The following is a 23,362-nucleotide window of genomic DNA, read 5'->3' as shown; positions in this document are numbered from 1 at the left end:
TTGGAAATGTCCTCGATCGACGTTATGTTCAGACAAGTTGAGAGCTGCCACTATTCGGATGGATTGGTGCTAGTAGGGCAAATTGTGAGTCAAAAGGGGCTTGGCGTTCTGCACGACCGTTAGGAAGGCTAAAACACGGGGCTGCCCAGCTGTACTATAGTGTATTCCACTAAGACACATTAATTGCATGGAAAGAGAGAGGGGAGTTGAGTACCTGGCAGGAGTGAACGCAATGTGATCTCCTCCCCCGACGGTCCGTAGTGCCTTGAGCAATCCATATAACGCTATAAAATACAATGACTTCGCCTACCCACGACATTTTCCCTCCTCTGTACATTCCAACCGATAGCCTGTGATCTTACTTCCCGCAGGCTTCTCTATCTTAACATCTACTGCTCACCCTTCCTCCCGAGCACTGATAGCAAACCACATGGCCATCAGGCTCCAATCACGCCGCATTACGCTCGTGGGAGCCACCGGGTCTTTGGGAACCCAGGTCCTGTCAGCTCTCCTTGCAACCGGAGTCCATGACGTGTCTGTGATCATCCGGCCTGGAGCGAGCACTGTTTTCAACGAGAGAGTTGCGGTGTACCCCGTTGATCTGGATGACGTGGACGCTCTCACCTGGTGCTTGGAGGGGCAGGAGGTCCTCATCATGACCCTCAGCCCAGACGGCTACAAGAAAGAGATCTCGTTAATCAAGGCCGCAGCAGCAGCGCGAGTCCCGTACATCATCCCGACTGAGTTCGGCTCTGATCCCACGCACCAGCGGCTGAACAGCGAAATCTTCCTGGCAGAGATGCAGCGGCCCTTCCGGGCATTGATCGAAGAACTCGGGGTCAGCGCATGGATCGGCGTCGTGACTGGGCTCTTCTTCGGCTTCAACATCCGGAATGGCTTCTGGGGCCTGGACCTCGCGAAACGGTCCGTCCGCCTCTATGACGACGGCCGCGTCCCGATCAACACCACCACCCTGTCCTGGGTGGGCACCTCGTTGGCCCGTTTCTTTTCCATGCCCGACGACTTCGTCCAGCGGTATCGGAATCAATGGGTCTTCTTCAGTTCGTTCTTGGTCAGTCAGCGCGACGTGTGGGAGAGTGCACAGCGAGCCACGGGGACCACCGAGGCGGAGTGGCGGGTTGAGACAGTCGATGCTAAGGCATCAGTTGAACAAGCCAAGAAGAGTATCCAGCAAGGAAACTGCGTGGTTGTGTTCAGCTTGCTGTTCGCCTTGACCTTCCAGGATGGCTTTGGATCCGACTTTTCGGACCGGGTCATTGACTATCGTGCGATGGACCTGACTCCCCTGCCCCTTGATACTGTCGTCCAGGAGCTTGTGGAAGAGTGTACCTAGACCGTAGCAAATCCTGAATGGATATACCATTTAGAAGCCATATGACGCTAGTGTTCTAGGCCAATATCAGTTGTTTTAATCATTTAGGCTATTTCCTTTTATCCGTCAACGTTTTGGTACTTAGCAGTGTGCCAGGGTGAAACATGCATGGAGATAATCTCACACCACAATGTGGATCTGAACGGCTTCGGATTTCCGAGCTCCATTGGGTCGGATTCCGAGCCAAATCAAGTGTAGCATGTTTGTGCCGGACCGATGCAGTCTTCTCTCATCAACTCTTTTTCAGTCACCTGTATGCGAGCTTTCCATCTGTCCACCTTGGGTAGTTTGAACATGGCTCCCAGATTCAAGTTGGTCCGGTTGGTGGCAGGCACTGCCATCACCGGAGGCAGTAGCATAGCACTTTTGGCATCCTATATTACGTCCGATATCGAGTTTGTCCCCTTGTCCGCCACGGACCCTATCTTCCAGTCGAAGCACCTCCAGGAATACAACCCCAATAGCAATCCCACAATCCATGACTTGCATATCGCCAGGGTGCCTTTGACCCAAATCCATCCTCGGCTTCTCGATGATCCGAACAAGCTTCTGGAACGATACTGCGGAGGAATATGGGCGGGAGCTGGTAAGCCTCACAGTATCATAGAAAATTTCTCTCCACAGCAGATGTATCTGACCCTTGGCTCTTTTCATGACCCAGGCTTCGCTCCACAAAGAATCATGCACACGTGGTTCGACCGAGGCGAGTCGAGCTCTCCCCAGCTGTGGTCAACTTCTGAGCTTCTCCAGTCGGATTACAAGGTAGGAACCGATATTGCGGGCAATTTTGAAGTGGTCAATCGGTCCAACGAGTCGATTCTGATCCGGGCCGGGGACAAAACCTCGAACAAAGGGTTGCGTCCTCTCGACGCTCTGATCGAGGTTGGCTCGCACATCGATAGAGAGAATAATGTGGCTGTGTTTGAATTCAAGTCGCTGTTCTTCCAAGGGATCGGGACAACGAGCAACCCCCCTATGCCGGGGCCTATCGTGTGGTTGCATGAGCTTTACGCGAAGATCCTTTTGAAATCCGGTGTCCAGCATGTCCTTAGATAGTGCATAATTTGTAGCGAAATGAATGCCATTCTCTCCTCTTTAGAACTAAAAAGGTCTACAGAGTATACTTGCTCCCCGAGAAACACGGGACCATACAGTTGGGTAATTCCCTTGCAATAAGACACTTGAACCGCCAGCCCGTGCAGTGACCCGCGAGTAGTACTTTGGGCTCCATCTTCTTCAAGTCGGCCATCGTAGCGTTTAATTTAGTATCGTCGGCATCCGCCAGGTGATATCCACCCACGACGCAGTACAGAGGGCTACCATTGCCCAATTTGATTGCATCACGGCAGGTGTTCACAATTCCGGCATGGCCGCAACCAGTGAAGACAACAAGGCCTTTGCCTGCAATACACCAACCAAGAAAGAAACGCACGTCAGAAATCCGGACCAAAAAAAAAAAAAAAAAAAAAACGGAAAAGCAGGGGATATAACATACCCTTCAGATTGCACATCACGTAGCGCTCTTCCATGATCAGGGTGTCTTCTTCCCACTGTTTGGTGTCTTCGTTGTACCGCAGCCCTCCGTAGATGCCATCCTCGTAGCTGGTCTCGCGCGGAATCTCGCCTGAGATGAGAAAGAAGTCATCTAGTACGGTATGCGGCTGGTGGCTCTTGAGCAGACGGGCTCCGGCGGCTTCCAGCTCCTCGAACGAGGGATCGGCTTCCAGCGAAATCGGTCGATCGGCTTGCACGCCTCGATACGCTGGACGGTTCGGATGAACATCTACCACCGGTCCCTTTCCCCCCTTGCCGGTATTCTGGGCGATGTGTTCAATCGCCCGGGTCAAACCACCTGGAATCTTCGTATTAGTGGGGAGCTGTTCCTTGCTCATGGGGCAACAACGAGTGGATTGCATTCATACCAGAGTGATCGCGATGATAATGCGAAAGAGCAACGTGCTCTATCTTGCCAACCTCAGTCCGAAGGCGACTGGTATTTCTCTCCCACACCGCGCCCTCTGGCCCAGCGTCAAAGAGGAAGTGGTGTTTCTGGTCGCCCTTGGTGGCAATCTGTCGGACATCGTCAGCTTTCTTCCATAATCTTGCAGGAAAATGCGCGCAGCAATGGAGAAACTTACAAGAAGCAAGGAAATGCCATGCGCGGCGCAACAGATGTTGTCCATTCGCATTTCCATCTGCGCACCGCCTCGTTCGGTGTTGGAGTCCAACGGGGAGAGCGGGATGCCCATAAACCGGCTGGCTACCTGCACGGCGGGATTGGGACTGGGAGAAATGGGGTCCAGCTCGTCATTGACAATGACATGGACTTCGAGTTGGTCGATTTCCGTCAGCATTGTAGAGATACCTGGGTCATAGAATGGGAAATTGTGATAGGCGTTGATGTTGATTTATGTTATGCACCACCGTTGGTTGGAAGGTAGTGAGGTCATATATATATCCGACCAAGCAAGTATGGTCGCATTGTGCGACTATTCCCTTTCCGTTCGGCAGTCCGATAGCGGATGGAAGTCGATCGCCGAACATTTAATGTCATGCATTACTCCATCAGTGTATTGCAGTAGACTGTACACAGTAGTCCATCCCCGAGTCGCCGACTGGTAGAACCCCCGGGACAGGATTGCGTCGGGCTGGAGTCGACCTCTTAAAAGAAAACTTTGCATTGTGATACCTTGAAGGCACTTCCATCGGCATCAGTCACGGGAGCTCGCACATATGTCTAGATTGATCTAGGTCAGGTGATGTCCGCCTATGACTCTCTACTAAGAATGTCGTTGATTGAGTCCGAGTCTTTGCAGAATGTTGATATGTACGTGAAGTCACGTGTCGAAACACGCCTCCGCGTATGTCAACGCCCACGTTATACGCAATAAGACCGGTCGGACCTACATGTTCATCGACCCACTAACTCAGAATAGAGAGATTGTCGCCGACCGATGCCATTCGAGTTCCTCTAGTACTGGGACCTGCGACCGCCATGGACGGGGAGATTGCAGAACTACGACGTCAGCTTGTAGAAGCGCAGCGGCTTCGAGAGGAAGCAGAGCAAGGCCAGAAAGAGGCGGAGCGTCGCCGGGAAGAAGCAGAGCGTCAAGTCGAGCAGAATTCGTTACCAGGATTACTAAAGGACTGCCATAAGCTCTCCCAGGCAATCCGCGTCGAAACGAAGGTGACGTGGACGACGCAGGGGGATACCACGAATCCAGTTAACAGGTTGTTCCCCAAGCGCATCGTGCCCTGGACTGAGTTCCCTCGGCTACAGGAGAAGATATGGGACAAGTTGAATCGCGATCGTACGTTTATTCGCAAGCGCCTCTTTCAGAATAACAATTTCCTCGACCAAATCCACACCTACTTCCAAAGGCATCTAATTTTCTCTGAGGAATCATTGCGTTATTTTCAGAGGGATACCATAGAAAGGTTTGTGGATGACATCCTTGATGCGTTGGTGCTTACCGATGTCACAACAGACACAAAGCAGGAAGCTCACCAGAGTAAATCTACAGGCCAGCACGATTATCAGGGTCAGTGACCTAGCTGCATAGCTCGTCAAGACTCCTCGAGCTTTGGAAGTAAATTTAATTAAAGCGATTGACTTGGTTGTACATACGGTCGTCTAGAATGTCGCTTTTTGTATATAATGAATGATGATAATGACTGGTTATAAGATAGAAATGCAGCTTGAAAAGACCGCAATGTAGTCAAGCAATTCCAGCACCCTACACCAGGAAGGCAGCAATGCAAGAGTGTGTATGGCTATATATTTACTCTATATAGACTGTATCTCCATAGAATGCTCAACTTGCTCCCTTTCACCGGAGGCGTAATATGATGCCATTATATCTCGTCAATCTTTCTTCATTCCACAAGTGTAAGAAATATTCAAATTAAATGTTATAGGGGACGCGATTTGGTCCGTATGATGTGTAGAATAACCTAATGTATGCCATGTCTTTCAAGCCCAAGTAGGTACATCCATCGCACTGCCCCTAATATATTGAGAACACTAGGCTAAGGGCTGGCATTGTGGGTGATTGAATCCTTGCATCATGCTGTGGAGATGATAGACAGGGGAACATAAAAGTTCAATACGCTCTATCCCCGTTGACTCATGTCTGTATTCCAGAAGGATTCAATAGCCCCTTGTATATATTAGACGGTCTATATGAAGGGTAGTGGAGCAGGCCGGAGCACGGTGATACCTGAGAAGGAATATCAAATACAAGACACGGCTGAATCCCCCTTCCCCTGTATCGATAGTTTCATAAGCTGTAGAATTCCATTGATGTGACACAGGATGTTATGGACATCAGTGATACAGATCCTTGTTTCACGTTGAGCACTTCGAGTTTCTCCATATGCAGGACCCCGATGATCTTCATGCCAAGCCTCATGAGATTCCTCCGCACTCTCGTTTATTTAACGAGGATGAAACCGGGCCCCTTGATCAACTTCTCCTCCGCCCCTTTCCTCCTGCTCTGTAGTATGAGACTTCATCCCGCGGTTGTGGACAGACACTATACACAGTATGATGCTGCTGAGTATGCCGATCTCGGCTGGCCGGGAAATTTCAACCTCAGCCATTCCAGAGATGGAATAATCATGAGAAGCTAAAGTAGACACTAAAAACTAGTCAAAGAGAACCGCAGGCGGGAAAACAGAAAAAGAAAAGGGACATTGGCGAACCGCACATAGCCCTAATTTTGCGACAGGTGCTTTTCGCTAGTTCACAGCGACTGTAAATGGCGCATTGAGCGATGTCGCAGAGGATTCAAATGCCCGCATACACCAGCCTTTACCCGTGTCTTTGGTGGGCCTGTTCCGAAGTTATCCCGTCAGCCAAAATCCGGTCTAGTGAAGCGTGTACAGAGAGTCAACAATTGTGCGGCAGGACATTTCTCTTGGTGCTGGTGCCTTAAGAGGCATTAAGGCATCAACGATGACCTCAGGCATGATATCAGTCCATTTGATGTTCGCTCTCAATTTCCTCATCCAACACACGTTGCGATCATGGCCCACCACATTCATCCCCAGCCTCCTGGACGACATCAGCTGCCGGAAAAAAGAGCACACATGGGTTCTTTTGAAGCACGTCCGTACGGTGGATGATGTCGTGATCTACCCAGCGCCTCAGTGACCCAGCTTCAAATGGGCGCATGATTTCGACATCTTGATCAATGCACATCACAGTTTATGCAATGTGATTCGGGAAGGAAAAAGGAAAAAAGGAAAAAGAAAAAATCCTGTTCTCGGCATGTTTAGTACTACCGATCCCTACTATACAGGGAACAGCTTGAGCGGAAGCGCCAAACATTCATTGGAATTCGGCCAATTCAGCCACTGTTTATCTATCCGGTCCGACTTGCCTGTGAAGCCGTCAGGGTCTGCGCCGGATCCTTGGGATCACAACCTATAGATGCAGCTGATAGGTCTCCTACTAAAAGTCTGTCCGGATACAGGCCGAGCTCTCCGCCAATGTACGGCCAGAATAGACAGTTGATCCGCGGTTCTGAACAACCACATCCATGCTGGTGAAGAACATCATGCTGAGATGAGGACAATACGCAACATCCACAAGGTAGCGGTCGCATATCGAGTCCATTCCCATCACCGCCTGAGCTATGGCGTCTTCATTGGATACAGATTATCACAGTTCGAATCAAGCCCCACAGATCGGCACTGATCTTCATACGAGCGCGCTTCTTGAAAACAGCTTCTGTGTCATCGAACACGTCGAAGGATGACCAGAAACAGTCCCTGAAATCAGTCTTTGGCGCAGAGAGCTCGCCACCAAAAAAGCACGCGGCTGGAGGGACGTCGTAATAAACATATCACGCCAATGCTGGTGGCTTTTGCACTGTTGCCAGGTCCAGTGGGTCCATTGCCACCGCAACCCGACGTTGTGCAGCAAACCTGATAGCCTCTGGCCAGTTCCACATCGCCGATCAGCACGGCCAGACACGTTGCCGCCAAACCTTGGATGTCGGACCCTTGGATGTCATCGTTGCACCATGGCTCAAGGTTGATAGCCCCAGGACAGAATTCCTGTCCCTGGCTACTGCAGGTCCGTAAAGTCTTCTGTTATTCGCCCACGCACTTTGGCTTCCACGCCAACCTCCTACCGACGTCGGCCATGGGCCGGTTCCCGACGATAGGATCCCCATGTGCTGTTACCTTATCTAGCACTAAAAGCGTGAGCGAAAAAATTCATAGCGGCTGAAGGAGAGAAATCTCACTAGCCGCTAAGCCGCGACCTGGACTTGAAGCCATTATAAAGGCACACCTCATTCCAGAGAGCTTTTATCCTCTTTCCTCTCATACTACTATCAATTTATACTACTACCCAAAGCAAACAAGCTCAGCACCATCTGCCAACCCTCACTATGAAGTTCACTAGCTTCGCCATTGCCGGTCTCATTGGCTGCACTGCTGCCTTGCCTCCATTTGCCGCTTCTTCTACTCCGTCCAGCTCTGTTTCTGTTTCTGTCACCCCGAGCGCTTCCCCCAGCTCATCCAGCATCGCCTTCGCCGGTCTTGGCAAGCGCTCTGAGACCCCTTCAAGCTCTGCAACTCCCTCCAGCTCTGGTATTGCGTCCAGCTCTGCAACACCATCAGGCTCCTCTTTCGCTGCCCCATGGGTCTTCCATAGACGCCAGTTGGCCACCCCCTCCAGCTCTGCGACTCCTTCTAGCTCGGCTTCTGCCACCCCCTCGAGCTCCGCTACTCCTTCGAGCTCTGCGTCCGTGACTCCCACCAGCTTCGCCGTTCAGAAGCGCAAGTTCTCTAGCTCCAGCAGCTCTTCTTCCGCCTCGCCTTCGTCGTCTGCTACTCCTTCCTCCGCGACTCCTTCTCCCTCTGCCTAAGCCCTAGAGGTTTGGAGTATTGCCATCGGAGCTATCGTCACGCCTTCCTGTGCGGAGTACATTCGATCCTGTACTCTCCTCGTGCACCATTGACCAACATAGGAGGCTGACACAATCACCAATTAATTTTGCACTTGTTTATCGCGACCGTTACTGGTTTGTTTAATATGTTGCTGTTTTTAGTTATGCTGGCGTATAATATTTGCTTTTCTGTGCGATAGAGTCGGGTACTCGTCCTGTTTGTTCCGCGATTTAGTTTAGAAATAGAAGTCGTTCGTTTTACTGTTTGCCCATCAAATAGTAGTCATAAATACACTGCTGCAGGAAATCGACCGATCAAAGTGAAAATACCTAAGAACGTATGCATGCGATGCTGCCACAAGGTCACTACTTTCCACGGCTTCTATCTCAAAATCAAGAACACAGATGATGCATACTTTCTCGCAGCCACAGCTGCGAAAAGAGTGTTTTTGAAAAGGTTAAGTCATAGCTCGCGTCCTTGTTTCGGATGGCTGCTATCGTCCACAATCAATTTCTGCCAGTAGAAATTGCAAGGTTGTCGTAGTGATTCTAAACATTCTATATTTCTCGATTTATCGCTTCGAAACCACAATAGATGCTATGCAATTTATGGACAGCATACATTTCTCTATAATATATTTCCCTCAAGTCGACCACCCGCGTTGAAGGCTATCCTAGCCCTAACTAGTGGTGAAGTACTCTGTGTGGAAACGTTAACTAAGGCGTTATTGGAAAACAGCTTGAAATTCCAATGAGATGCGTGTGAAAGAGGGATGTCGTTTTATTAAAGATGTCTCGATGTGTCCTGGGGAAATATTGTCGCTTTCTGCTGAGTTCGTGAACAAATTCTGTTTTGTTTGAGTATTTAGCACGGGCGGATGACCTAAGTCAAGATATATTTAACTATCGAGTCAAAGCGTAGGTTATCCCCACTAGACGAGCCATATCCCGGGGATTTGATAAAAGTTGTATATTCTGGTGGGGAGACGGTTCTAAAATTAGATCAGAGCTTGGCTTGAGATATATATGGCCATGCATATCTGAGTGTACCTGTGTGAGGGAGACAACGCATCCTGTGTCACGTCATAGAACAGGACATATATCGATGGGAAAATCCTTCTTGACGGATATCTTATTGTTATCGATAAGCTATCGGTGCCTAAATAGTGGGGCACTTTAGACTATTGCTGCATAAACTTGACTAGTCTCTTTCTAAGAACTCGCCAAGTGTCCTCTGGATTCACCACGTCCATTCGGTAGATCAATCGTGGAGATCCATCCTGCCCTTGCTGTCACACCAAAAAGGGGTCCAGAATGGATCCAGATGAGGGGCAGAGCACAGCTCCCAACAAGTCAAGAATGCCCGGTACCAAATATGATATCTTCGCGCCGTTCCAAAAAGCCAACGCGGAAAAGGTCTGTATTGAATATCAAGAGCTACTCTCATCAGTCTGACTCTTTCAAGATATGCATGGAGCCTTTCGAGTACACTAGGTCTCTTCCCGGCAAGAACACCGTTGGTAAGGTCATCGCGAGCTTGCGGCCTTGGCTGAATATTTCCGACCATTCTGCAGCGGTCCTTACAGATGTCATGACAATGTTGCAGAATGCATCTTTAATGTACGATCGTCGCACAACCCGAGATATGGAGGTAAGGGATAGCTGATGGGATGTCTTTGACAGGCTAGATGATATTGAAGACCGCTCTCAACTTCGACGTGGTGAACCCGCGGCGCACGTTAAGTATGGCTTGAGTCAAACAATCAACAGCACTACGTATATTGCTGCCAAGGCTGTCTCCGAGGTTCAGACCCATCTACGGCCAGATTGTGCCAAAGTCCTGTCTGGTAAGTTGTTAGCGTTGCTCAATCGACGACCACGTATTAAACATGCCCGTAGAGGAGCTCCAAACTCTCACGTTAGGCCAAGCTCTCGATCTCAACTGGACATTCCACAAACAGTGTCCCAGCGTGCAAGAGTACCTTGTCATGATTGACCACAAGACTGGAGGTTTCTTCCGCCTGCTGCTTCGGATCATGGAAGTGGAAGCCAATGCCACGCCGAATGAGGAGCTACATCATCTGATTACTCTGCTGGGGAGATACTACCAAATTCGAGATGATCACCAGAACTTAGTTTCTGATGAGGTAGGCTGCTGCTTCCTGTGATAGTCGATACCGGACTAAAGAGCTTTGTAGTATACCGCTAAGAAGGGCTTCTGTGACGATCTTTCTGAGGGGAAGTTTTCGTTTCCGCTTATCCATCTGCTCGAGCATAGTCCCAATGCCAGTATGCTGCATAAACAGATCTTCGACCGGCAACCCGAGGACAAGGGGGAAATCTCTGAGGAGACAAAGTCGTATATCATTGCACAAATGAAGGAAATAGGTAGCTTGGAGTATACGCGGGAGGTTCTGGATGGCCTCTTTGATTCAATATGGAAGACAATAGAGAAGGTCGAAGAGGTCATGGGAGACAATATGTGGCTCAAGGCTCTCTGCACAATATTAAAGCTGTGACAGAGCGGCGGTGAATGATCTAGGACTCAGCGTTGACAACTGATGTATGGATCCCATAATCCTACCTTTTGCGGTTTGTCTTCATGTAAGCGAGGTTCTCTATCCGCGTCTATTTCCAAGCGATCAAGAATGCCTCCCCAGAACGCAGCGGAATTCTACATCTGGCGTATATGGTTCCTGTATAGCCATTTTCACCATGTTAACGGGTGGCACCCTCGCAGGCGCAGGCATTGTCACCGGTGGCTCCAGATTGATCAACACTTGGGAGACCAACACGGCTTCCACGAAGATCATCGGGTATCAATTCTGGCAGGGGTGTGCGACGCGATCTGCGCACAAATCCCGGTGATAGTCGCCCAGGTCTTTGTAAACTAGAAATACCTTGCCACTGTGACCGGGTTAGTCTTTGTGTGAACTAGCTACTAGCCACACTAAATGCTGACCTGCATGAGATCGCCCAACAGTTCGCAAATTGTTTAGAGGCCATTTGTGATGCGTAACGGTGGAAACAGGGGTGCAATGCGGTTAGGGCCACATACAGGATCTCCTTTGTTTTAGAAAATCAACCAGCAAAAGCCTCTTCTGCTTTAACTTGCCTCCTTCCTCCCATTCAATGGCTGTTCCTGCTACTTCTTCGACTCGCTTTTCGTAACCAAGTGAACTGTGCAATCATGGCACTCCCGTCGTCCTTCACTGCCGCCCTCATTACCGTCCTCCTTGTAAGATTAGCCACACGCAGAGGGGCCAAGGAGACCCAAGTTCCCCCCGTTGTCTGACCCGCATTGTGTAGTTTCCCGCCCTTTTCGCCGTCAAACGGCTGTACTTCCACCCTCTCTCTCGGTACAATGGGCCTCTTCTCTGGGCTGTTACCCGCGTGCCGTATATGCTCGCCTTCCGGAATGGCCAGCTGGCGCATAAAATCAAGCACTTTCACGAAGTTTACGGCGAGACAGTCCGCGTGGCTCCAAACGAGGTTTCCTTCATCAACCCCGACACCGTGAAAGACATCTATCAGCGTCGACCCAGAGGTGGGGGCTTCAAGTCACTCCCCAAAGATCCCATCCGTCAAGCACCTCCACGGCCGGGGCAACCCATGAGCATCCTTGACGCGGGAGATGCGGACCATACGCGACTCCGCAAGGCCTATGCTGCCGCCTTCAGCGGCCAGGCCCTAACCGCGCAAGAGCCGCTCGTGACCTCCTACGTCGACAAGATGATCACCCAACTCCGATCCCAAACCCAAGATGCTACTCAAAGTATTGATATCCAAGAATGGGTCAGCTTCTGTACCTTTGACATCGTCTGCAAGCTGAGCTTCGGTGAAGATTTCGGCTGCCTGGACAATCAGCGCTACCATGAATGGGTTGGTCAGCTCGTCTACTCCCTGAAGGCTAAGGTCCAGCTAGCCTCCTGTCGCTTCTACCCCTGGCTGTTCAACTACCTCGTCAAGCGCCTCCCCAAGTCCGCGGGGATCCTTATGGCCCAGCACCAAGCCACGACCCAGGAGAAAGTGAAACGCCGGTTACAGCAACTGCACAGCGGCGGTAGCAGTAACACAGCAGGTAGAGATGTTGCAGGGGTCAATCAGCCGGACTTCTCAGCGCGCCTCGTACAACAGCAATCCCGGCAGGAGATCTCCGAAGCGAGATGGTCGTCAACGCCGCTACCCTCATTGTCGCGGGAAGCCACACCCTGCAGACCGCCATTACTGGCATCCTTTTCCACCTCCTCCAGCATCCAACTGTGCTAGACCGCGTGACAAGCGAGGTGTGGGGTGCATTTCCCTCGGCCAACCAAATGAGCGTCCAAGCACTGCTCAGACTGCCTCTCCTAGAGGCTGCGATCAAGGAAGGCATTCGTCTCACCTCGCCCGTGCCCCTGGGGTTGACACGGCTCGTTCCCATCGGGGGCCATATGATTAACGGCGAATTCTTCGCGGAGGGAGTAAGTCCAGCACAGTCCCACCCTTGCCCTTTTCTCCATGTTCCCTCCAATTCAGACAAGGGATAGTAACAAGGAAGCTAACCATGTATCTCAGACCGTCGTTTCCTACATGCAATGGGCTGCCAACGTCTCCCCACAGAACTACACCGACCCTATAGGCTTCCACCTCGAGCGCTGGCTCAAGTCACCCTCGTCCCCATCCCAGTCATCCACTTCTTCAATAGACGATCACTTCGGCAGGGACCGCAAACACGCCACCCAGCCGTTCCTCCAGGGTCCACGCGACTGCATCGGTCAGAATCTCGCCCGCATGGAGATTGTCCTCATCCTAGGAAAACTGCTATACCACTTCGACCTGCAGGCCGAGGGGAAGCTGGGGCGATGGGAGGATCAGGAGACGTATGCGGTCTGGGTGAAGACGCCGCTACCCGTGAGGTTGCGGGTAAGGGACGGGTTGATTTGAAGTTTGCAGTGGCACCTAGCTACATGAGGAGTTATCCAGGGGGCACATTCTATATTCCTGGTTTTTCTCACTCCGTTAATATAGTTATGGAAGTTTATGGGTGTCACGAGACGGGAGAAGACGTGATAGAGGTATCAATTGGTCCCGAGTAATTACCGAGACTAGAGGCGCAATTGTCTCTCTTGACGATCGTATGCGCTGGACGGTTGGATCATAGGCGGAAGAGTATATAAGAAAAGCACAAGTTTAGCACGGAATAAACTTTTGAAAATTGCTCATAATAACAATCTGTGGTCTCCTAGAATCTTGTTTAGTCTTTCATAAGAATAAGAGCTTTGTTCTCATACTAGACCAGTCGAGCATCAACCGACCTGGCCCTCAACCTGCCCTGAATGCGTTAAGAACATTAGAGACTATATAGCTTCCCTGATTGACACCAGTGACACCACGTACCTTAGAGATATACAATACCAATACCCCTGCCCCAAAAGCTCCATATAATATTTAATATGATACTCGTTGGACGGGATAAGCATTCCAATGCCGTCCTCCCACTTGGCATAGCGGAATTGCTCCTTCACAGATCGACCGAAGCATAGTAACAGTTTGAGACCGTAGTCTGGGAATGAATACTCTTAGCCAGTCTAGTCTCCATATGTCAGAGGGCTGCAGACTTAGGACTGTATGAGGGCAAGCTATATATGCTACTACAATGCTCATTGCACGACTGCCTGATGCATTCAACGAACTGTAACCCGGGACATCTTCCTCTCAGATAGATCCCTACAGGGTCCGTACTATATCCCAAACCCAGCACGATCCACCCCCAGCCCCACCAGCGGAACAACCAAACCCATCACTCCAGTAAACGTATCCACGGTTAAATACCAAGTCGGTTAAATACCACCAGAAACCATCGGCCCACAGCGCCCCGACCTCCAGGTCCCCAAAGGCGGGGTTCCCAGTCCAAGCTTCAGCCCCTCCCGACAGGAAAGCATAAATATCTATAAACTACCCCAGGTAACCACGCCGACACCCAACCAATATATACACGAACCAAGATGTCTATGACCGTATCCGACTGCACGCAAATCCGGGATGGCTTTCCGCGGCCGTTCCCGGATACCCCTGCCAACGTCCTGCAGCAGTTCAAGTTGAACGGCAAGGTGGTGGTTGTTACAGGCGCGGCGGATGGTATCGGGCTTGCTGTTGCTGAGGCCATGGCAGAGGCGGGGGCTGCAGTTGCTTTGTGGTATAACTCGTGAGTTTCTGGCTTCTATTCGGAGGTTCGGGGTATGGTGTGAATTAATTGTTGACGGGGTAGAAACGATGCTGCCGTTACGAGGGCCGAGGAGTTGGCGAGAGATCATGGTATTAGGACTGTGGCTTATAAGGTCGATAGTACGTTGTTGTCTGTTTTTAATCTACGATTTGTTGCTAATGATGGTCAGTATCAAATCCGGAGGAGGTGCAGAAGGCTGTAGCAGATGTCGTGAGGGATTTCGAGAGGATAGATGTTTTTGTTGCTAATGCCGGTGAGTTCAGTTCGTAGAGGCTGTCCTGAGAATACAAGACACTGATGACAAGCAGGAATGGCCATCTCCAAACCAATCCTTGAACAAACGCTGGACGAATACAGGAAGCAAATGTCTGTCAATGGTATGTATTCCTTATTTCCCTAAAGTCCCACCAACTATGGACTAAGTATCTATTCTAGTGGACGGAGTCGTCTCCTGCGCAAAGTACGCAGGCGAGGTATTCCAGCGTCAAGGCTCCGGGAACCTGATCATCACGTCAAGTATGAGCGCACATATTGTAAACGTGCCAACGGATCAACCCGTCTACAATGGATCCAAGGCTTTCGTAACGCAATTTGGTAAATCGCTTGCCCGTGAATGGCGCAACTTTGCGCGGGTGAACATTGTCTCGCCAGGATTCTTCGATACCAAAATGGGTGCCAGCCCACTGGCTGTTAACGAGGCATACCGAATGGCTGTGCTTGGAAGACAGGGTCATGTGAAGGAGATTAAGGGCCTGTATCTGTACCTGGCGAGTGATGCGTCGACCTATATGACTGGTAGTGATGTGTTGATTGATGGTGGTTATGTACTTCCTTAATAAATGACCGTGTGTCATACCCGTTCAATAGCGTCTTTTCATTAGGTTTTTTGATTTTATTCGATGAACATGAAGCCAAATGTATAGAAATGGACCATCCCCACTCCATCTCCCTTCTCTGTCGAGTTTATATCAAGATGCTATCACCCCAACCATTCAGCAGATCGCATGGCAGCTAGTTTAGCTAAGACAGGGAAAGGGCCAAAGAATGGGAGAAAAGAGGACATCAGTTGTTCCTCCATTGTCAAACCTTGGAGGCTAGCCACAATATCTGAGTCGCTTGAATCAACTCTGGCATTTTCCGGTGCAAACCGAAAAATCCCCTTGGGATCCCACTTGCTTTTAACTTCCCTAATCTTACTACTGTTGGCGCCATAATATGCCTCATGACGATCCTGTTCTATTTCACAGAGCTCCCGGTCCGGGAAGTTCAAGAAGCCGGCTTTTTCGTCAATCGAGTAATGTTTCAGGTCCGCTTTGAACCTGTTACAGAACGCCTTCATCTGGTCACCGAGCCATTTCTCATCCCATTGCAGCATGATGTATGCGATGTGAGATGCCTCTCGCCAAGGGAAAGCTGTTTCATCTGCCCGTTTCTCGCTAGCTTTCTTTCCGGTGTGGATAAAGGTCACCTGCAGCAACGCTGATTCTCCATTGAACTCTATCTTAAATTCGTCCATGCGTTTGGTGATGGAGTCGATGATGCCATCGTAGTTACTTCCTCTCCCGAAAACGAACGATGAGTAAATGGCATGCACCTTATTAGCGGGAAGCGCCTTCATCGTCTCCTCGGACCACTGGGCTACCAGCGTCTCATGCAGAACCCGCGACGACTTTTCGGCAACTGACCGACGTTCGAGATTTGTTCCCAATAGGCTCTTCATCTCTTGGAGTTGCACCCGATCCTCCGTCACTTCAAGACGTTCATAAATTTCGGATTTGAATCCCGTCTTATCCCCGTCGTAATACGAAAGAAACCGAACAGCAAGATCTCCATTCTTTTCCTTCGGATTACAGAACCAGCTGGTGTCGATTGTCATTGTATCACTCCAGTCGGCAGCATAAAAGTCCTTCATTGCATTTATGAACTCCTCTTTTCTGTCCGCTGGAGGGTAGCAAGTGTATCTCCCGGTCACAACGTCCGTCCCTCGCAATCTGTCGAGAGACATCTTCATCGTCAGCACGGCACCAAAGTTATTGGCGCCAGCTCCGCGGAGAGCCCAGAACAGGTCTTCCTTGTCAGTATCTTGATTATGGCCTTTGGTCACCTTTACCAGCTCCCCTTTCCCCGTGACTAGCGTCGCCTCCAGTAACCTATCACATCCCATTCCAAACTTCCGCGTAAATGGACCCAACCCTCCCCCCAACACAAAGCCGCTGACCCCTACTGTCGGACATCGCCCGCCGTTAACCACCAGCCCATTGACCTCCTCGATGACAAACTGCCGGTACGCATGTGCCCACAGTGCCCCACCCTGCATGGTGATTGTCGGAGGGTTGGCGGTATGTTCGAGATGTACATCATTCATCCGCGAGAGATCCAATAGAATGCCCTCGTTGGTGGTGCAGAGGCCAGCATACGAGTGCCCACCATTCTTGACGGTAATGGGTATGCTGTGCTCGAAAGCGTGTTGGACGACCTCCACGACGTGAATCGACTGCTCGGGCTTCACGACGCACTTGGGGCGGCTGAACCGGTAAAGGAGATTGGCCACATCGACAGAGACCTCATATTCCACATCGCCGGGCTTGTAGACGGGGATTTGCGTCCCAAGAACCTTCTTCTCTTTTAAGGCTTTGTAGACGTCCGTGCTTGCCATTGCGTACTCTTGTAGTAAAATGGGGCAGAAGTGCAATGGTTCGTGATGTAAGATCCTCTTTCCCTAAAAGGCGTATTCAGATTGACGATACGGAGAGAAACGTCAGGGCAGAGTATGATGGGCTTTTTATATCCTTTTGGGAACCTATGGCAAGAGACCTATTTCCCTAAAAGAGGGCTCTTTGGCACTGGTTGGAAGCAAGAATTTTCTCATGATCGGCATGAGTAGACCTAGTTGGTGAGATTGAGTGCAGTCAAGAGACACCATACTCCTCGTAGTTGCCCCATACGTCTTTACGAGCGGTTTTGGATGTTCTGCACAAGCCAGGTGTTCTGCATGAAAAGACCAATAGCGAGTTTGCCTTCGCTCTCCCCGATGCCTCTCCCCGCAGTGACAGGTATTGTCTCCTTGCGACTGGACAGTGCCAATATGCCACAGAATAACATGAGGAGGGTGCCCGCAGCGAACGATCTCCGCTTCGGCATCTCCTATGGGCGCCTTGTCCAAACCATTCATATGCGGTTGTATTTCATTGGCCTGTCCCATAGAGACGAGATAGAAACACGCCGGGAAGAGGGATTTCTAACCGGGCATGCTCATGACCAGTGATGAATGCATCCAATGATGAGGGCATGAGTAGCTCACTCAGCTAGCCACAACGAACTACTCCGCCCGGTTTAGGCGGATCTGCATATCCAATATGGTAAACCTCGAAAGTACTAAAATTGAGCACTGCAGCGTGTCGCATATCATATGCATTGTGATCCCCCCTGGCCCACATTTTGAGCCGGAAAGGATTTCCCAGATCCATGATACGACAAGTCATCATGAGATATATGAAACATAGCCGCGGGGTTGCATGCATCGCACTGTGTACATCTGTCCTTCCCGCCAAGTAGAGGACACCACGTCGACTCCAGCAGCCCCGCAGCCGGCGATCAAGGCTAGCTAGTCCGGTGGTAGAAGATAGTACAGGAACTATAGTTGTATTAAAGCCCTATTCAGCTCTTTGCATGGTTGGGCAAACCTTCCTCAAGAGCGTCCCTTTGCCAAGTTCCATATTATCCAACCATAGTTCTTCCCGCGGAGTCCGAGGCTGAATGCAGATCAACACTATTCCCCGCTGCAAGTGTTGAACCTTCGTTAGGATAAGGGATTTCTCTGTTGCTACGGTCATTGTATGTGGGGCCTTTCTATAGCATTTAGATCGTGATAACGAAGTACCAGGTCTCAATAAATCATAACTCTTATACTGTTACATGGTGTCGAATGGTCCCAGGTATCACGAACCAGTTTAATAAATCCCAATCACGCCCAGATGCAGAGATTAAGAACGTCTAAGTCCTTCTTGACCCAAATCTAGATATGCCTATACAAGGGATACCTAGGTATAAAGCATAAATCAAAGCTCAAATACAGGTTACTGGGGTGTTGGGCAACAGCGTTTTCTCTCCGTAGTAGCATCGGAAATGGCTGGATAGAACAGGGAAGTATAGAAGCTAGTCAATACAAGAGACACACTGCGTGCCGTCGCTTCATTATCTATGTGTCAACAGCTTTGTGCTCTTTGTGCAGTATATTAAGATATTTGTCTCGAAAAATATATATGTAGATTTTTTATAAGTATTTCACAAATTATATTGCTTAGTATAGTTGATTTAATTCATGTTTATTGGATATTCTTAAGTATCGAGAGAATCTTGAGTACAATACTCCGTTTGCAAGATTGAGAATTGCAAATAGTAGTTGATATACTGTATGCGCAATTTGTGGAGAGGATACGCGGATATCCATACATATTCGGGATGTGGATGATGGTGTATCTATTGTCGACTGCAGTGTATAGAGCTTCGGGTGGCTGTCTGCCGACGGCGACCGATGTAGTCGGAGGAGAATGGTCCGCATAGACAGCGCCGATGTAGAATGGCGGGGCAAAACATGGATCCACATACCGGCGTAGTTCCGACCGAAGTTGATCTATAATAAAGACATACAAGTACATCCAGCACTATACATACATCTGTATCTATTCCACGTTGTTGCGATTCAGACCTGCACAGTCGCATTCATCCACTCGCGCAAATGACTGCCCCCAAGGATATCTCGAGCCGCGATGAGCTCACTAAACGGGCTGTTCCCAGTATGGTATTGAGCGACGGCAGCGCATCCTCCATGACCCCACCACCGACATCAACTATTGAGAGCGACCCCACGACAGCGGCGCAGAAGCGGTTCACGGTGCAAGGAAATGCCGTTGTAACCGGCGGTGCCGGTACTCTAGGGCTGCAGTCGTGTAATGCGCTTCTGGAACACGGCCTAAGTGGCCTGATGATTATGGACATGGATCCAACGATTTCACAGAAGGAGATTGAAGAATTGCGGGTTAAGTTCCCCAAAGCCAAGATCGCCACATTGAAAGTCGACGTCACAGACGAGGTCGCCGTAGACTCGGCGTTCGAGGAGACCACCAAAGTGCTGGGGTCCGTGGATGCCTTGCTCTGCTTCGTTGGCGTGGTCGGATGCGTCGACTCATTGGAGATGCCCATCCCACAGTGGCGCAAGATCATGGACATCAACACTACGGGCTCGTTCATCTGCGCACAGGCTGCTGCCAAGCGCATGGTCGCTCAAGAAACGGGAGGCTCGATTACCTTCGTGGCATCCATCTCCGGACATCGGGTGAACTTCCCGCAGCCTCAAGCAGCATACAATGTGAGCAAAGCGGCCATTCTCATGCTGAAAAGTTGTCTGGCGGCGGAGTGGGCGCGATATGGTATCCGGACGAACAGCGTCAGTCCGGGGTACATGGATACGATTCTCAACGCTGGCGACGGCATTGCCGAACACCGCCGGATTTGGGCCGAACGCAACCCCAGTGGAAGAATGGGCAGTCCATCCGAGTTGACTGGCGCCATAGTGTTACTGGCGAGCAGTGCCGGTACTTATATGAATGGTGCTGATATCGTTGTCGACGGGGGGCAGATTGTATTCTGATGGTAATGGCAGTACCAAGACTTTCAAGAACATGTCAGGATCGGTCTTCTCGAAAAAAGACATACTTCAGCCATAATGAGATACTTTTCTTGAAACTTTATGATCTCCTATCGTCTTTGGATTCTATGACTTGCGGAAAAGGCAAATGTTCTATCCTACTGGATGTCCTGTATGTAATAATGTTTTTATGGTTCCAGAGTGGGAATATTACAATACTAGTCCCAATTCAACGTCCTTCAGTCTCGGCATTCCGGAACCTCTTAAGTTTCATCCTCAAGCCGCCGTCAATTTAGAAACCCAGCATGCCAAAAGACCTGAGACAGAGTAAATCAGGGGCGGTATGTAGTAGCTAACTCTGTCACTCTTGAGCCTCACTGACGATACATAGTGCACGGAATGTCAGGTATGCCGCCCGTAGACATGGCCCAGGAGGGGCAAACCAAAACTCTAGGGTTGCACCAGGCTGATCATTTATGAGCTGCGACTATCTACAGAAACGTAAAAGCAGGGTTAGATGTCCTCACCCGTTACTAAGATGCCATGCTGATCACGATTCAGTGTTCTGGATCTGCGCCGTGCGCGTACTGCGCTCGGAGTAATAAGCAATGTATCTTTAGTGGGCCGCCTCAACGCACGCCGTTAACTCGACAGTGAGACTCTCGTTCATGTTTTGTGTGGTAATTAACTGTGGCAGAAACCTTGATGAACTGGAACACCGATGTCGCGCGTTGAAGAGGCTGCTCCAGAAACTGAATCCTGACTTGGATGTTGACCGTGCTTTGAAAGAGATGAACAGAAATGATACACTAGCATACGTCAGCAAAAGAGGCAATAGCAGTATAACTGAAGACAATCCCGCCACACCAGATAGATTTGATTGGTCCGAAGCCTCCCTGGTCTCGCCGGCAGCAGAGACGTACCAGTCCCCGGAACAGGGTCCAGACGGAATGGCCTCACTGCCGAGTAGCAAATGCGATACGGGATACCTTGGTAAGACCTTTCTCGGCACAGTACTATGTGCAATGTCTAAGTCAATCCAGGAACTGGCTCGGGATCTAGCCTAATGGAAACCATCTCCCATTTGCTTCCCGCACAACCGACATTGGCTACTGGAGGGGAACGCAGTACTTATAGGAAGTCTGTTGGACCTACAAATAAGGGTCGACCTGATAGTCTGGCCTTGGAAGGGTCGCTTTCTGACACCACTACCACGCTCGTCTCATTGATGCTTACTTTCTATCGTATAATCGTGCATATCCCATCTTACACGAGCCAACATTCCGTGAAAGGTACCGGTATAGACACCAGATTCATGAGGCCTCCAGCTGGCATCCAATCTTCTATACCGTCTTAGCAATTGGGAGTTGGATAACAGGGGCCGACATGGAGCCGGACGCTTATGACTTCTATGCTGCAGCTCGATCGCGTATGTCATTGCGTATGCTTGAAGTTGGAAATATCCTCACAGTACAGGCGTTTCTGTTAATGGTGAGAAGCCCGGATCACATTATTGGGGAACATAAACTGAGCTATTAACTCTATTTCCTTCCAGGGTAATTATTTGCAGAAGCGTGACCGTCCTAACACCGGTTACAACTTCATTGGCATGGCATACCGTATGGCATTGGGACTCGGTCTGCATCGCGAGGCCCCATCGGGAACGAAGCATGACACACTCCTTCACGAACGGAGACGAGTCTTGTGGTGGATTGTATATAGCTTCGATAGCGGATTCAGTCTGACCACTGGCCGTCCCGTCATGGCCTCCGATTCATTCATCGAGACTCGACTGCCACGGAACATAGATGACTCGGTAAGCCTGACTGGAGTTCTTGGTACCCACCTGCGTATTGACTTAGTAGAAATACTCTATGGACTCAACCGTGCCCGCACCGGTTGACCATCCTACGCACTACTCTGCTGTCATCGCCCAGTCTCAGCTTGCATCCATTAGCAATCAAGTCTTTCACGAGCTGTTCTCAGCTACCGGCCATGTCCCGTTTGACATGAAGCTTCCACGGGGCATAGAACATCGCCTAAAAGTGTGGAGGCTATCCCTCCCCGCCTACTTCTCTACGCATAATATACCAGACTGGTTCCGCGGCCCGAGAGCGGTCGTTCTGTGGAAAGAGCAGAATGTCCGCATGCTGCTCTGGTGGGGAAGTCACCGAGTATGCAATTCCACGGCGGACCGGAATGAAGCTCTGAATGCCTGCGAGTACACCGCGATGGAGACAATCCAGAGCATCAGTGCCTTTTGCAACGAGAGCCCTGACGCTCTACATCCTGGCTTGACTTGGTACGCGACGTACTTTCTATTCCAAGCAGCCCTTGTCCTGAATATCGTCCGTCTCCAAGAACCTTCAGTTCAAGCACCGGACATAGGGAGAACCACTGAAGAGTTATGGCTACTGTCGCTTACGCGCGCGCATGATTGCCTTGGCTCACTGAGCCAATCGAGTAAACCTGCATCTCGATGCCTTGAGGTGTTGGAAAGGATCAAACAGCGCTGTCAGTCACGACAACTCTCTTCACTGCCAGTGTCAACATCCACGAGAGGAGCTCCTCCGAACTTTACTTCCATCACCAGAAATACCCTTCCTGACCTCCAACCAGCAACCTTTGCGGCAGATCCCGCGCTGCAGATATTTCTGGAAAACACCTCTCTCGAGGCTGACCCGTTCGAGGGAATCGATGGCTTTCCGGGTACACAAGAGCTGGAGCTGTTTGATTATTTGCCATTAAGCGCCTATGGAGTGGGTGAGGGCGAGGGATCCATGCTTTTGACTTCCGGCACACATCCGCCGTAAGATTCAGGTTGGGCAGGCTCGATGTTATCGCTGTCTATGCCCTCGCGCAGATATAATTAGATGATCAGTGTATGACAATAAACCCTATCTATGAGTAGTCGCCCGCCAGCGTTACCATGGCTACTTCTTTGGCGTAAAAGGATTGTTAACTTTCCCTAGCAAGGTCACTGTACCTTTTTTGCATTCGCAATTGCTTTTAGTCTTTTTATTATTTTATCATCTCGGTGTTGTTTCATATATTGGTTCAAATGCTCCAATATCCCAAATACTTACAATAAATCCACTTTCTGGGTTCAATTGAGCACAGACTCGACCCCTCATTCAAACACGAGAGAGAAATCCCGACGGCCCAGGAAAGGCCGGACCATCGGGCGACAGTCAACCGACGACAACCAAGGA

The 23,362-nt window shown here is 50.1% G+C and overlaps 11 protein-coding genes across 11 annotated transcripts; 9 read left to right on the top strand and 2 right to left on the bottom strand.

The window, feature by feature from the left end:
* Positions 1-430: 430 nt before the first annotated feature.
* ANOM_001321 (uncharacterized protein) lies at positions 431-1,354 on the top strand (the record flags this gene model as incomplete). Its single annotated transcript, XM_015546578.1, has 1 exon — positions 431-1,354. One exon carries the CDS (start codon positions 431-433, stop codon positions 1,352-1,354), a length of 924 nt encoding a protein of 307 aa, XP_015411540.1.
* A 333-nt stretch (positions 1,355-1,687) lies between these two features.
* ANOM_001320 (uncharacterized protein) lies at positions 1,688-2,449 on the top strand (the record flags this gene model as incomplete). Its single annotated transcript, XM_015546577.1, has 1 exon — positions 1,688-2,449. One exon carries the CDS (start codon positions 1,688-1,690, stop codon positions 2,447-2,449), a length of 762 nt encoding a protein of 253 aa, XP_015411541.1.
* Positions 2,450-2,504: 55 nt separating this feature from the next.
* Positions 2,505-3,747, bottom strand: ANOM_001319 (MBL fold metallo-hydrolase; the record flags this gene model as incomplete). The annotated part of the gene is made up of 4 exons (XM_015546576.1): positions 2,505-2,794; positions 2,889-3,245; positions 3,316-3,463; positions 3,532-3,747. The coding sequence occupies 4 exons, from the start codon at positions 3,745-3,747 to the stop codon at positions 2,505-2,507; spliced, it is 1,011 nt and encodes a 336-aa protein (XP_015411565.1).
* Positions 3,748-4,388: 641 nt separating this feature from the next.
* On the top strand, positions 4,389-4,943 carry ANOM_001318 (uncharacterized protein; the record flags this gene model as incomplete). The annotated part of the gene is made up of 1 exon (XM_015546575.1): positions 4,389-4,943. One exon carries the CDS (start codon positions 4,389-4,391, stop codon positions 4,941-4,943), a length of 555 nt encoding a protein of 184 aa, XP_015411564.1.
* Positions 4,944-7,794: 2,851 nt separating this feature from the next.
* On the top strand, positions 7,795-8,274 carry ANOM_001317 (uncharacterized protein; the record flags this gene model as incomplete). Its single annotated transcript, XM_015546574.1, has 1 exon — positions 7,795-8,274. The coding sequence occupies one exon, from the start codon at positions 7,795-7,797 to the stop codon at positions 8,272-8,274; it is 480 nt and encodes a 159-aa protein (XP_015411573.1).
* Positions 8,275-9,609: 1,335 nt separating this feature from the next.
* ANOM_001316 (FPP/GGPP synthase family protein) lies at positions 9,610-10,814 on the top strand (the record flags this gene model as incomplete). Its single annotated transcript, XM_015546573.1, has 5 exons — positions 9,610-9,711; positions 9,761-9,915; positions 9,979-10,142; positions 10,195-10,442; positions 10,494-10,814. The coding sequence occupies 5 exons, from the start codon at positions 9,610-9,612 to the stop codon at positions 10,812-10,814; spliced, it is 990 nt and encodes a 329-aa protein (XP_015411572.1).
* A 671-nt stretch (positions 10,815-11,485) lies between these two features.
* ANOM_001315 (cytochrome P450) lies at positions 11,486-13,221 on the top strand (the record flags this gene model as incomplete). The annotated part of the gene is made up of 4 exons (XM_015546572.1): positions 11,486-11,533; positions 11,605-12,376; positions 12,433-12,758; positions 12,853-13,221. The coding sequence occupies 4 exons, from the start codon at positions 11,486-11,488 to the stop codon at positions 13,219-13,221; spliced, it is 1,515 nt and encodes a 504-aa protein (XP_015411571.1).
* A 1,061-nt stretch (positions 13,222-14,282) lies between these two features.
* On the top strand, positions 14,283-15,339 carry ANOM_001314 (L-xylulose reductase; the record flags this gene model as incomplete). The annotated part of the gene is made up of 5 exons (XM_015546571.1): positions 14,283-14,482; positions 14,546-14,622; positions 14,673-14,756; positions 14,812-14,880; positions 14,939-15,339. 5 exons carry the CDS (start codon positions 14,283-14,285, stop codon positions 15,337-15,339), a joined length of 831 nt encoding a protein of 276 aa, XP_015411570.1.
* Positions 15,340-15,482: 143 nt separating this feature from the next.
* On the bottom strand, positions 15,483-17,159 carry ANOM_001313 (uncharacterized protein; the record flags this gene model as incomplete). Its single annotated transcript, XM_015546570.1, has 1 exon — positions 15,483-17,159. One exon carries the CDS (start codon positions 17,157-17,159, stop codon positions 15,483-15,485), a length of 1,677 nt encoding a protein of 558 aa, XP_015411569.1.
* Positions 17,160-19,241: 2,082 nt separating this feature from the next.
* Positions 19,242-20,153, top strand: ANOM_001312 (oxidoreductase, short chain dehydrogenase/reductase family; the record flags this gene model as incomplete). Its single annotated transcript, XM_015546569.1, has 1 exon — positions 19,242-20,153. One exon carries the CDS (start codon positions 19,242-19,244, stop codon positions 20,151-20,153), a length of 912 nt encoding a protein of 303 aa, XP_015411568.1.
* A 302-nt stretch (positions 20,154-20,455) lies between these two features.
* Positions 20,456-22,963, top strand: ANOM_001311 (uncharacterized protein; the record flags this gene model as incomplete). Its single annotated transcript, XM_015546568.1, has 8 exons — positions 20,456-20,491; positions 20,542-20,556; positions 20,712-20,803; positions 20,848-21,143; positions 21,194-21,448; positions 21,508-21,641; positions 21,706-21,966; positions 22,016-22,963. The coding sequence occupies 8 exons, from the start codon at positions 20,456-20,458 to the stop codon at positions 22,961-22,963; spliced, it is 2,037 nt and encodes a 678-aa protein (XP_015411567.1).
* Between the last annotated feature and the right edge of the window lie 399 nt (positions 22,964-23,362).

Source organism: Aspergillus nomiae, assembly GCF_001204775.2.
Source record: "Aspergillus nomiae NRRL 13137 chromosome Unknown contig00011, whole genome shotgun sequence".
NCBI lineage: Eukaryota > Fungi > Ascomycota > Eurotiomycetes > Eurotiales > Aspergillaceae > Aspergillus > Aspergillus nomiae.
The sequence above is the reverse complement of the archived record's forward strand: the minus strand, read 5'-3'. Positions and strand labels throughout refer to the sequence as shown.